This window comes from Schistocerca serialis, chromosome 11, assembly GCF_023864345.2.
Source record: "Schistocerca serialis cubense isolate TAMUIC-IGC-003099 chromosome 11, iqSchSeri2.2, whole genome shotgun sequence".
In the NCBI taxonomy this organism is placed as follows: domain Eukaryota; kingdom Metazoa; phylum Arthropoda; class Insecta; order Orthoptera; family Acrididae; genus Schistocerca; species Schistocerca serialis.
The window spans coordinates 31,937,749-31,951,495 of record NC_064648.1 but is presented as its reverse complement, the minus strand read 5'-3'; the positions used below and the strand labels follow the sequence as shown (position 1 = coordinate 31,951,495).

The 13,747-nt window shown below is 42.9% G+C and overlaps 1 protein-coding gene across 1 annotated transcript in view; it reads right to left on the bottom strand.

The window, feature by feature from the left end:
- Positions 1 to 11,332, bottom strand: part of LOC126427149 (poly [ADP-ribose] polymerase tankyrase-1-like) — a 37,268-nt gene extending 25,936 nt beyond the window's left edge. The window contains exon 1 of the mRNA XM_050089375.1: positions 10,767 to 11,332. Coding sequence (XP_049945332.1) covers positions 10,767 to 11,332 — 566 coding nt within the window. The remainder of the gene's footprint in view (positions 1 to 10,766) is intronic.
- Positions 11,333 to 13,747: the final 2,415 nt, after the last annotated feature.

The following is a 13,747-nucleotide window of genomic DNA, read 5'->3' as shown; positions in this document are numbered from 1 at the left end:
TGCTTGTAATGGAACTCATATGCAGATGCCATTTTGACGCTGTACTACTGATCTGCCATCTGCCAAAACAGTTCGAAACTGCAATGGCACACAAAAAACATGAAATAGGAGGCACCAAAAAGGACTTTTGTCTATGTATATTAACGGCATTTTTTAAAATTTAAGGCATTACTTATTGAACGACCCTCGTACAATGAAAAACACATGAAGCTTGTCACAGATACACAGGAGTTGTTTGATAAACTGCCATTTCGATTAACAGTGGAAAACTAACACGCCTGAGGGAGTGAAGGAGATGATGGCCAGGAATTACAACAGCTATACTGTAAAACTTACAAAAGAGTTGTTTCAAAATTTGCTTCTGACTAAAGCAGACAGAACCATTTATGCATGTAATGTCTCTTGATAGCAGAGGTGATCTACTTCTTCCTCAAACATAAATTTTCATGTTAAATTAAGCTGAACAAAACAGACAGAAGATTCCAGTACAGGCTACCGCTAGAAGAAAAAATGGATTACACAGGATAGGCAATATTGTTTCACGAACAATGTTTATAAATTGTCGAGTTACCAGTAGTGTAACACATTCAAGAAACTCCAAAAAGAAAAAGACTTAATATGAAGCATATGAATCAGAGAGAACATGCCGAACAAAATGAACACCCCGCCGTTCAAGATTGTTCCGAAGTTCATCAGTTTGAGGGATAAAGTCCCTGTGAAAAATCACACCTTGAACCATATTTAGAGACTGGTGGGGGCGGAGGTAATGGACACAGGAATTGTGCCAAGATGGTTACAGGCACGAAGGGCCGCAGACTGGGCAGCTGAAGCAGTTTTGATCAGCAACGAACCCGACCACATCTTGCTCAGGGAGTCCATTTCGCCAAACTTGTCTTCAACGTGTTCCACAAAAAAAGGTTTGGCATTGCTGAAGGTATCCACGTCAGTCCTGGTGCAAACCAGATAGCGGCGAAAAGGTTTCGCTACTAGCCGGTGGGCAACCCTCCTCCAAGGGTGTAGCCACGGGAGGGAAGGCTGAAGGGGCAGGAGAAGCAGCACTAAAAGAATCAGTTCCACGGGGAGAGACGGCCGCAAAAGAATGGCCTGAGTTCTGGATCCGTATTCAGTGTCCGCCCTGATACCACCCACTCCAATCAGGGGCTCTCCTCACGTGCGCCACCCAGCCACAGCAAGGGCCGTCTGGCACGGCAGCCACTGCCGTGAGATCCAATGCTCCATGACGACAAGCAACCACTGCAGGTGTGTGATCCCTGTGTGTTCAGGGGGCTCGACCAAAAGGGTACTAGCGACCCCACCACACGGGCTGGCTACCGAGCAGGCTATGCACCCTAGCATCAGACGACGACGTGAAAGAACAGGTTGAATGAACTAGGAGGGCAAACGTTGGAGACACTAGGTAAGGTGCTCTTACCCAAATGGCTCACACGACGCAATAGAAATTTAGTAATGGAGGCCAATCCCCAGAGGGGTACCAGGGAAAGCCAAAAGGATGAGGTGATTACGCAACAAAACCAAATTGCAAAACCAACATAACCAGGAGGATAGTGGGGCCAACATAAGCAAGGACACCAAAAGAGGGAGAGGAGAGGGCAAAGGAGCAAGGAGAGGAAATGAGGGGAAGGGCAAGGAAATGCAGCCCTGGAAAGAAGGATGGCTGCACTAGCTTGGCACCCCGTGCTCACCACGCACGTACTCACGGAAGAATCGTGAGCCCCCTGGGGGTATCAGACTGGAAATCATACCCTGCTCTTTGGAGCTCAAGGTCTAGGAATATAGTCTTTAATTAGCAATCAAAAACGTCCTCTGTGCTGGGTTCATTTTGAATAAAAATTGTCAGCGTTGGCAGCCGAAGACTTCCGGCTTAAGATGTCACCATTACTCAGTCAACAGCTTTGTCAAAAGTGGGTGGAGGGGCAGACAGGTTCAGGACACTCTTGCCATTGGGTTTGGAAGCTTCCACTTAAGGCAGATGAATCAGCAGTGATCAAAGGCATGAGGATGCACAAGACAATGAAAACTACTGCATTAGACACAAAGTATCAGCAGGACACGTGGCCGGTAACTGACAAAAGTATCATCATGATCTTGGCAAGAGATTCCTGACTATAGTTCAATTCATTTATCTTGGCGGCTCGCGCATGCCCGCCCAGACGCGGGAGATTGCAGCGTTGCCAGTTGTACGCGCCAAGAGAAGCAGCGCCGTAGCAGTGTAGTTCTCAAACTTACATTTAGGGGGGAGCGCGCAGTTTATGAAGTAAAGCCACCACGGCTGCACTAAACCTTTCGCTGCTACAGAGACGTGCTCCCCGCATTCCACGCCGTGCGCGATTTTGTAACCACTGCACTGCTCGCCTGTGCAGACACATAGTGTTCCGACTGCTTTGACACACTTCTCATTCGATTTCACAAAAACTATTTGGCCCAAAAATTTGATTTTGACACATCTTCTTGACTGATACCTTCCCTCCATAAATGACTTAATTTTGTTTCGATTTTCAACGCAGTTATATTGCAGCATTAAATGTAGTAAACCATTGCACGAAATTTTGAAGAGTTTGCAGAGGTAAAGTTCATAGCGTATACTTTCCGTATGTTCGATTGTAGTTACCACAATGTTGAGAATGAAATGTGGACAAGATACCTAAATTTCATATAAAATTTACTGTATAACAACATCTCATTTAATTTAAGTATCAGATTGGTGTCGTATGTAATATTGAGAAATATTCCGTCTTTCGCGACTGTAATAAAAGTTTTATTTACACCGGGCGCGTTTGACTTTATTTTAAAGCACTTCAATCAATCAAAAGGAAGTACACAAAATACGTTAAACAAAACTGTGGACTTACAAAAACATTAGGACTTGAATATACTGTGTATCAGTGCTCTGAGCTATGTCAAATATAATTTTTGTGTGTGGCACACACAAAAAGCATTTATTTGCTAAAACACTGATCGGCCGACACAAACGTTGAATATTGTGTTACCTCAGCACAAAACTATGAAAGGTGACTTGGCAATGGAGGAGACAAAATGCTGTCCAATGAAGATGCTTCAAAAGAGAAAAACGCGTCTGGTCTAAATAAGACGCTTATTACAGTTGCAGAAGAGGAATATATTTCAATACCATTGGTAAAATTGCAACTGTGGAACAAAAACAAGAAAGAGAACATGAGTATTATTGTGTATGTGCCTTACCCTTCATTGTTGTCAATCGCTGCGATAGTCTTCTGCATCGCTGTAGTCAGTGTCGCAGTCCGAATCATCAGGTCTTGAGAGTTATGATGATGGGTTCAAGCAGATTGTCAATTACAATTTCCCTGTCCATGTCCTCCCCCTGTAGCCTTTGTGCATGCCGAACACATTCAGCCCATGCTGAAGGAGTAATTCTGTCAAGTGCTTCGTGCAGAAGCCTTTCTGTATCGGCAATTTTAAATGTCACGTTTCGTTCTGCGACATACCCTTTCACTTGTGCCCAAATTAACTCTATCGGATTGTATTGGCAATGGTAAGGTGGCAAACGCAAAACTGTGTGTCCATGTTCCTGTGCAATACAATCGATTTCATAAACTTTTGTGCGAGGCTTATGAAGCACTACAAGATTCAACATTTCAGCACGAGTTTGGTTGGCAGTATGTGGAATATTTTTACTTGCAAGCCATAACATGATATCGGCTTTTTTTGTACTTGTTGTTGGTGTCTTAACAACAACAGAGTGATAACTCGCATTGTCCATTACAATCACCGAGTTTGCAGGCAAGTAAGGGAGAAACTGATTCCTAAACCACAATTTAAATGTCTCAGAGTTCATTTCGGAATGATAATCCCCTGAATTTCTCTTTTTTGCCCGGAACACTAATTTGCTTTCTGGAATGAATCCAGAAGCAGAACCAGCGTGAAGCACAATTATTCGTCCACCTTTACCAACTGGTACTTTAAACCCACCCGAACCATCACTCATTTTCCAACACACTTTCCTTGTGTGATTTTGGTTCACCCATGTTTCGTCCAAGAAAAAAATGTTCTTATTCCTGGATTTTCTTACTTCAATAATACGTCTTAAAAACTGTGCCCTTGAAGCAGCGATATCACTACGTTCCATTAAAAACTTTCTTCCGTCATTGGTATGTACATATTTGAATCCAATGTTTTTAAGTATTCTATTCATTGAAGTCATGCTACCTTTAAAATTTATGGTTTCACGCATTTTCACAGTGATTTTTTTTACAGTAGGAAATTCGCCTGTGTTGTACATGTTGAGCACTTCTCGTCTTAGAACATCTTTGTCGAAATTATCTAAATTAGTTACAGTCCTCTCACGAGTGCGATATTTCCCTGGCAATCTGAAAAGTGGGCTTCCACAGGTCTCCGTAGATAACTTCCCTTCATTGGCAATCCGCTGAACGGTTCTCAAGCTAACACCTGTCGCTTCTGCAGTGCGTTCCTGAGATCTGGCGACATCCGTGATAGGTCCACCATTTTCTGCTTCGCGCTTGAAAAAAGCGTGAATCCGGTAAATTATGTCCCTCGCCTGTTTATGGAGAGTTTGTCGCTTACCACCATTATCAGCCATGACAACTTGCAACAAATGCGATAAAAATTCACCAAAGAATAACTACAATCACATTTAACACTCGCACTCGCCAAGACATTCCCAGCAGACCGTTCAGAAAACTACTGAACACTCATTGGCTGTCAGCGGATGTGTGACGTCAGGTGCGTAGAACGAGCCTTAAATCGACCGCAGTCGTTCATGGTTCCAACTATACAGTGTTCATTTTAATTGGAGACATTGAAATATCCGCAAATCTACACATCGGATCAAACAAATTTATAACTAAATTTTTTTTGTCTCAGAGGGGGACATCCAATGATACCAAATTCGACGAATTTGTAGTCAAATTTGTTATAATTGGATGTCCCCTTCCGGGAGGAACTAATTTTCATTAGGATTTCTTTTGGCTCTGTGTGTCGTTTTCAAGAGATTTCAATGTCCCCATAAAATGAACACCCTTTATAACATAAACAGTGTTTATAAATTGGGAAATATTCTATCTTTAGCAACTGTAACAAAATTTTCTTTATACCAGAGTCATTTTGCTTTTTTCTAAAACGTTCTGATTAAAACGAAGTTGGCGAAGTACACAAAACTTAATTTTGGACGTAATAAAACATAAAACTAAAATATATTGCCAGTGAGGCACAGTGCGCAAACATTTTGTTTTTGTCACAACGGACAGCAAATACTTGCCAAAACATAGATCAGTCGACGAAACCATTGAATATGATGTTGCCAAAGCAGCGAAGCAAAGAATTCCGTCAGACAATCAAATAGCTCGGCAACGTACAAGCCGAAATTCTGCTCTAAATAATACTTTTAATACTGCCGCAAAAGAATATATCTCAATATGAATAGTAAAACAGCGACTGCGGAAGAGGCGATATACAAACAAAACGGATAACATGAATATTGTATGTGTGCCTTTTCGTTGTTTTTAATTGCTGTGAAAAGAAATATTGGAGGAGAAAATTACAAAAACTGAAAACTTATTATGATTATAATGCAGCACAGGAAATTTCAAAACATTACATTCAAACGAATAAAATTCATTTAGTAAGACACTTCGCTATTGTTTTTAAATAAATAAAATATTAAGTATGCAACAAGCCTTGAACTCAGAATCTTCCGATTAGCAGCGCAACATCTTAACCATTACGCCAACGCAGCTGCTCATTTCTCGCATCTCGTGGAGCACTCTATACGTCTGCAAAATACCGGCAGACACTGTTGGGATGACTATGAATTACTCACGTTGTGTCGAAGTACAATAGGAAATAAACAATTACCGCTGTTCTTTATTGCGAAAAAGCGGTTCGTGAGACTGATACAAACACCTTTCCTTGCTATCGCCTGAATTAGGAGGCTTATTGTTTGTTTGGTTTAATTAATTAATAGAATATGAAGCAATTGGTGTAAAGAATGCTTTTTCAAAACTTTCTATAAAAGAAAGTCTGCTATCAAGACATTGCTTTTGTTCAATTACTTCATTTATGACTGAACGTTTCTAAAATTGAAGACACTCGTCCGTGCTCTGCACTGCAGTCGAGATCTGGCAACGTCGTTCTCTGTTCATTGGCTGACTGTGATTTGTGACGTCAAATGCGCAGAACGAACCTAAACTCGGCCGCCAAGATATATGACGCGTACCTTAGTGCCTATTTGGATACCTGGGGGAGACTGCCAGAAGTGACATGACCACGAGAAAAAGATTGAATGACCAACGAAAGGATGACATTATACGAGTCGAGGCGTGGAACGTAAGGAGTTTGAATGCAATAGGAAAGCCAGACAATAACAAAAGGGAAATGCTAAAGCTCGATTTGGATACGGTGGTGGTCACTGAAGTGAAATGGAAATAAGGCAAGGACTTCTGGCCAGACGAGAGTAGGGTAATATCAACAGCAGCAGAAAATGGCGGAACAGGAGTAGGATTCATTATGAATAGGAAGGTAGGGCAGACGGTGAGCTACTGTCAACAGTTCGGTGACGGGGTTCATCTGAACAGAATTGAGAGGAAACCAACACCAGCACAGACAACGAGAGTTCAGGTATACATGCCGACATGACAAGTTGACAATGAAGATGTAGAAAAACTATGAGGGTATTGAACACTTAATCCAGTATGTAAAGGGAGATGAAAATCTAAAAGTGGGGGGAATGCAGTTGTAGGGGTAACAGTAGAAGAAAGGGTTACAGGAGAAGATAGACTTGGTACTAGGAATGAAAGAGAAGAGAGACTAGTTGAGATGTATAAAAAATTTCAGCTAGCAATAGCAAATACTCTCTTCAAGACTCAGAAGAGGAGGAGAGGGTACACTTGGAAAAGGATGCGAGATATGCGAAGATTTCAGTTACATAGCATCTTCAGGCAGAGATTCACAAATCGGATACTGGACTGTTAGGTTTACCCAGAAGCAGATACGGATGCAGATCACAATTTAGTAGTGATGAGTAGGCTGAAGTATAAGATACAGTCAGGAAGAATCGGTGTGCAAAAAAGTGGGATATAGTAGTACTAAGGGATGAAGAGTCTCTGTGGTTATAGATACTACCATAATGAACAGCTCAGGAGGTAGCATAGTTGAAGAGGAATGGAGATCTCTCCAAATAATCACCGAGGCTGGAAAGGTAGAAAGCAGCTAATTGCAAAGAAACCGTGGGCAACAGAAGAAATACTTCAGTTGATGAATGAAGGAAGTACATAAATGCTCAGGGAATTCAGAAATACAGATGAACAAGTCACTTAAAAATGAGAAATAGGAAGTGCACAGAAGCTAAGGCAATACGACCACAAAGAAGAGAAGAAATCTGTTGGGAGCACTCAACATACAGAAAAGCCGAACAAACTTTGGTGAAATTAAGAGCACAGAAGGTAACATTAAGACAGACTGTTAAATGCACAGAAGAGAGCAGTTAGTACGAAATTCCTGTATGATGGGGAAGACTTGGCTGTCGTAACAGAAGGAGAAACAGGAGTCGATATGGAGAAGATATGTGGTCTAGTATTAGAATCAGAATTTAAAAGAGCTTCAGAAAATTTAATATCAAATAAGGCAAAAGGGAGATACAACATTCCGTAAGATTTTCTAAAATGATTGGGAGAAGTGGTAACAAAGTAACTATTCACATTAGTGTGTAGAATGTGAGTCTGGCAATATACCAACTGACTTTCAGAAAAAGATTATCCAGACAATTCTAAAGATTGCAACAGTTGACTAGTGCGATAATTATCACATCATCAGCTTAACAGCTTATGCATCCAAGTTGCTGACAAGAATAATATACAGAAGAATGGAAAAGAAAATTGAAGTCGTGTTAAGTGTCAATTGATTTGACTTTAGGAAAGGTAGAAGCACTAGAGGCAGTTCTGATGTCACTGTTGATAATGGAAGCACAACTGAAGAAACATCAAAGCACGTTCATAGGATCTGTCAACCTGGAAAATGCGTTCAACAGTGATAACTTGTCAAAGATGTACGAAACTCTCAGAAAATTAAGGGTAAGCTGTAAGAAGACACACAACATTCAATATGTACAAGAGCCAAGAGGGAACAATGAGACTGAAAGACCAAGAACAGAGTGCTCGGATTAAAAGTGTGGAAGACAGGGACACAGTCGTTTTCCCCTACTGTTCAATCTATACACCAAAGAAGCAATGACGGTGATAAATGAAAGGTTTAAGAGTCGAATTGAAACTCAACATGAAATGATATCAATGATAAGATCCACTGATGACATAACTATCCTCAGTGAATGTTAGGAAGAATTACACAGCATGCTGAATGGAATGAACAGGCTAATGAATACGGAATATGGATTGAGATTAAATCAAAGGGAGACAAACTTAGTGAGAAGTAGCAAAAATGAGAACAGCGATGAACTTGACATCAGGATTGATGACCACAAAGTAAATTAAATTAAGAAGTCCTGCTACCTACGCAGCAAAATAACCGCCAACAGAGGAAGCAAGGAGTACATCAAAAAACAGAGTACCACAGGTAAAATGGCATTTCTGGTCGAGAGAAGTCTACTAGCATCAAACACTGGCGTTAATGTGAGGAAGAAATTGGTGGAATTGTTCGTTTGGAGCACAACATTTTAAAGTAGTGAGACATGAACTATGGGAAAACTGGGAAAGAGAAGAATGGAAGCATTTCAGTTGTGGTGCTACAAAGAACATTTAAAATTAGTTGGACAGGTAAAGCAATAAATGAGATGATCTCTCCACAGAATAGGCAAGGAAAGGAATATATGGAAAATATTGATAAGAGCAAGGGATAGGATGATAGGACATCTATTAAAACTTCCATTGTGCTAGAGAGCTAAACAGAGCAAACACTGTAGAGGAAGACACAGATTGAAAAACAGCCAGAAAATAACTGAGCACGTAGGATGCAGGTGCTAGTCAGAAAACTGATTGGGGGGGGGGGGGGGGGGGACATGTACAGCAGCTTCCTACGAATGTAGAGAAATGTAAGTTAATGCGGCTGAATAGCAAAAATATCTTATCAATATTGACGTTGTAGGAGATGTATCAGACTCCAACAGATGGGTTAGGAAATGAAATCTGCTGTACCCTAGTAGAGGAAAATGTGGTGGGATTCACTGAGTGGCCTCTGGTAATGCCAGAGACGATTTCAAGACGACAGAAGGACATACATTTGGCACATGCTCCTGCAGCATGCACTGAAGTGATGTAAAAGTACACACCGTTCCTGCATGTTTGTAAGGGGAACATGCAGCACATATTCCAGGCACTGGCTGAACAGGGGTGAGAAGGAAATGTGGCTGGAAGGCCCAGCATTGTGTGCTGCCATGTTGTCTTGTTTACTGTATTATTTTTTTGTTGTTTGGTCCAAGTGACTCTCAGCAGTATGGGACTGGACATCTGAGGTCATCAGTCCCCTTGACTTAGAACTACTTGAACCTAACTAACCGAAGGACATCACACACATCCACGCCCGAGGCAAGATTCGAACCTGCGACCGCAGCAGCAGCGCGGTTTGTTGTTTGGTCACGGAATGTCTGGGGAGCCCCTGTGCTTAGACCATGTTGTTTACTGCACACACAACCATATGCTACTCTCTGGAGCCTGGCATATTTAATGTGGTGTGCCTTTTAAGTCATACCAACACTTTACTGTTTGAGGGTAGCAAAGTAAGTTTGGTACTGAAGTTGCTGGCCTATTGCACACATATACTGAGGAAATGGAAGCCAATTACTGCCGTACTGTCCTATACTGTGTCGGACGCTCACTGTGGCACAGACGGTGACACCAGATCTCGATTACCCCGACTGACACATCGCACTTCTGAGTAGCCATTCTATGCTTGTGGGACAGACCTTTAACGCGAACGCCAGTACTGTTCCAAGGCCGTCACCTAAGTCAGTACCTCACGGGATGTTCACGCAGCAGCTGGCAGCCGCAGCTTTCACAATCAACCTGTGCCCAGGTCTGGCTGTCAGAGCCGCCTCGGCCGCTGAATGCACACTGCGAGGCGTCAGTGTGGCACTCGTGTTGCGGCGGTAGTATGTTTACTACGCCTAGAAGGTAGGGTAGGTCAGTATCTGCCACACGGGTACAAGAGAAATGCGAAACTGAATACGTTGCTGTCCTCCTCGACGTGTTGCAGAATGCTAAAATCTTTCTGGTGCTGTGCAACATACATAATAGTCTTCAACTCCTCATTATGCAGCACGATGCCAGTTGGAGCTATCATACTGTCAACTGCAGCAGTGGTACCGGACAGCTGATGGCTACTTTTAGTAAAGCTGCCCAACATCACAGCACGAGCATTCATCTGGTCGGCTACAAACTGCACCCGTCACTGTGTCCGTTTTGTGCCCACAGCACCACTCTCACTTGCTAGGTGCACTATCAAAGGATCTCTTGTTCAAAGGCTTGATGCCAAAATCTAGATGAATGGGCTCTACACATGCTTTATAAGAGAACTAATCAAATGAGGACGGATTTCTTCAACACTGAAATTATCCCCTCTATGATTTGTTTACTTAACATAACTGCTAACAAAAAGGGCTGAATATGGAGCTTTGATAAACCATTCATGACAGGACAATGCATTGTGAGCTATAAGGAGAGACAATCACAAATATTGTACTGTTAGAAACACACACACACACACATTATTGGTAAACACAGAATAACGTCTTGCCCTGGGCTCACCTGGCTTCTGCTGGTGGTTCACTGAGCAGCCGACTGACTTCAGTCAGATGCTCAGGGCAGCTACGCATAGCATCTGCCCAGCCCTGCGTCGCCATTACTTTGTGTGTTTGAGACCTTATGAAGTGGATGGCGGCCGCAGTTAGGCTGGGGCACGAGTGCCTCACCGCCAGCACAGCTGCAGCCGCCGCCGTCTCCACCTCCAGCTGCGCCGCCACCTGCTGTTCGCAGGCGGCCTTCAGCGCGGACAGGCCGTATTTGTCGGCTGCTGTCAACAGCTCCGGGGCAGTGTCGGTCGTGTGGGGTGCCTGCAGGGTGTACATGTAAGACAGTAGCTGCCTCAGCACCGGGCCCTCCACGTCCGCAATTCTGACCTCGCCGCAGCTGGCCTCCAGCGTGTCGTGCTGGAACATGGCTCGGAACACGGGGCTCCTGGCGGCCAGGACCGCGCGGTGCGCCGCCAGCCGCGTCTCTCCCGCCACCAGCGTGACGACCGCGCCGTCGCCCGCGTCCAGCAGGGCGCCCAGGTCCACGGCCGCCATCCTCTGAACCTCAGCAGCTGCCGACATGGCGGAAGGTCCTGAAACACGGCGCCACCGAGCCCACCTTACACGGCACCCTCCACACTCGTACGGCGCACGTGCAGACCTGTACAACAACAGCTGGTAAATGTTGTCCACCAGTGATCCATTACAATGTCACGATATCCTGTCTGCGTAAAACTCTTCCAACAGCACAGCTTTCGAGATTTCCCATACCGTTGCAGCACCCTGATTTTGGACAACGTGTCTTCAGAGGGGGTGCAGACCTCATTCCCCCAACTTCTTTCTATAGAGTAGGGTTGTTCAATCACGATGTGTTTCTAAATGGAGATAGTAACTGTCTCAATCTCTCTAGTTATTTACAGAAAGAATGACTTGACACTTGGTATGTGTATTGCTCTGCTTTAAACAGCTATTTCTGCAAGTCTTTTAGGAGCTGCCTCACGCAGTGGACAGACAATCTGCTACAAGAGTTGGGGGTGACTTAATGGCAAACACTGCTACAGGGTAGTTGTGGCACGCAGACCGAATCCTCTGACATTTCCGACAGATTCCAGCAAGACAACACCAAACCGTCAACTGGTGAACTCTTAGCAATTCGTAGAGAATTGTCTCTTCCAGTTAGCTGAGACGTGCTATCATTTTGTTACTGATGGCAGACAGCCACAATACAGGAAACTGTTCTCTTAACACCAACACGTTGTAAAGCCGTCACTGATAGGAGAAGCGGGCTCGTTGTGAAGTTAAGTCAGTAAGGCCAAATGTATCATGGACACAGTGATTTCTCCACCAACAGGCTCTGGCAGCCACGGTTTTACCTTCTGATCTGAAAGACGTGCTTAAAGAAAACGATCAAAGCTCTGAAGTCAAATAAAGTGTTGAAAACGACTGTTTAGAATCATCAGAATCTCCTCAGATTTGGTAGCTTTCCAAAGGAGAGGTATTGACGAATTCTGGAACTTGAAGCTGAATTTTAAGAACATTAAAACAAGATTCCAAATCTTTTTATTTGAATTATTTCTGCGATCCTCTTTCACTAGTGAAGTTAGTATTACTCGCAATTCATTTTAATCACTCAAATATTACAGAATAGAGCCTCCAAGGGAGAGAAGAAAACGAATATAAAGGTGAAGGATAAAATCTAAGCAGTCCTGGCAAAATTCCGTTTGTGGTCAAAGTCTTTACTGAAGGCAGTGTTTCAGTCTGTCCCTTACTTTCAGAAGGCTGTCAGAGAGAAGTGGGCCAGTTGGTGGTGTAATTTCTCACATTCCTTGCACGATGCACAGCTTGACTAACTTTGGAGAAAAACTATTAATTTACTTTCCGGAACTGAACTCTCAAGCTAATAGTGGGCATAGATGGATGCGAAATCCTTTTGCAGCTATGTCAGTACAACTGAGCGATCTGAACACGAAGATGACAAACAGTCTTTGCTTTGGACATCACGCTTACATAAAATTTAAATCGTAAAAGACTCACGTGTTCTGCATGAAGAGGAAAGACAAATATCCACAGCTGGAGAGCGAAGCTTTAGAATTCTTAGTGCCATTCACGACTTCCTAGCTATAGAAGTTAGCACTCTTCATTGGTGAACATGAAAACTAAGACCAGAAATAGGCTTCCATTAGGAAACGAGTTGGTTACTTTATCTCAAAAACAAAACCACAATTTGACAAATTATTAATAAATAAACAGGTACGGCCGTATCATGAAAATAATTATATTTTTTTCGCAGTTTAGCACCTATAACCCTTGCTTACATTTACCTGGCTAAGCCACACCAGTAACAGGTGTCGCCAATATCAACCTATGACTAAAAGCTGTTAAAAACAGTGAAATCCTTGTAAGCGTCAAGTATAATTTTAAGTAATACAAATCAAAGACTGACATTATTCATCAGATTGCTGTACACTGTTCATTAGCGTATATTCGCTGAATGTGCCACTTTGCTCTTGGTGGTACGGCTTACACTACGCGGGAAAGAAATGACATAACGGAAAAGGTGGAAGAATAACTAGTGTAATGTTTACAACTGTTATAACCAAATCATCAATTGCTAGAATTCTTCTGTCAGCATTTCGGTTCATTTCATCAGTGAAGTTACAGGAGCTTTTCGGTCTGCAAAATGACACTATAGAAGAAATAAATTGTCGAATCATATGTGAAAACAGGTTCGGTTAAGCAATTGGCGAAATTTTCGAGTCAAGTACCTGGACAGACGACTACCAGCAGAGAGAGAAATACAGAGCCTGTATAAAAACAGGCGCACCTACGGCTCTGTGCAAAACTTAGAACGACGGAGAATTCCTTCAGTTGGCACACGCAGAAGTTACCGCAGACACTTGCTGAATAATTGTTCAGAGCCCAAAGAGGTCTACATGTAAATTGTTCCAAAAGGTGCTCTTGAGTAGGAGTTCCTGCCAGATATTGAAGAGCTTTAAT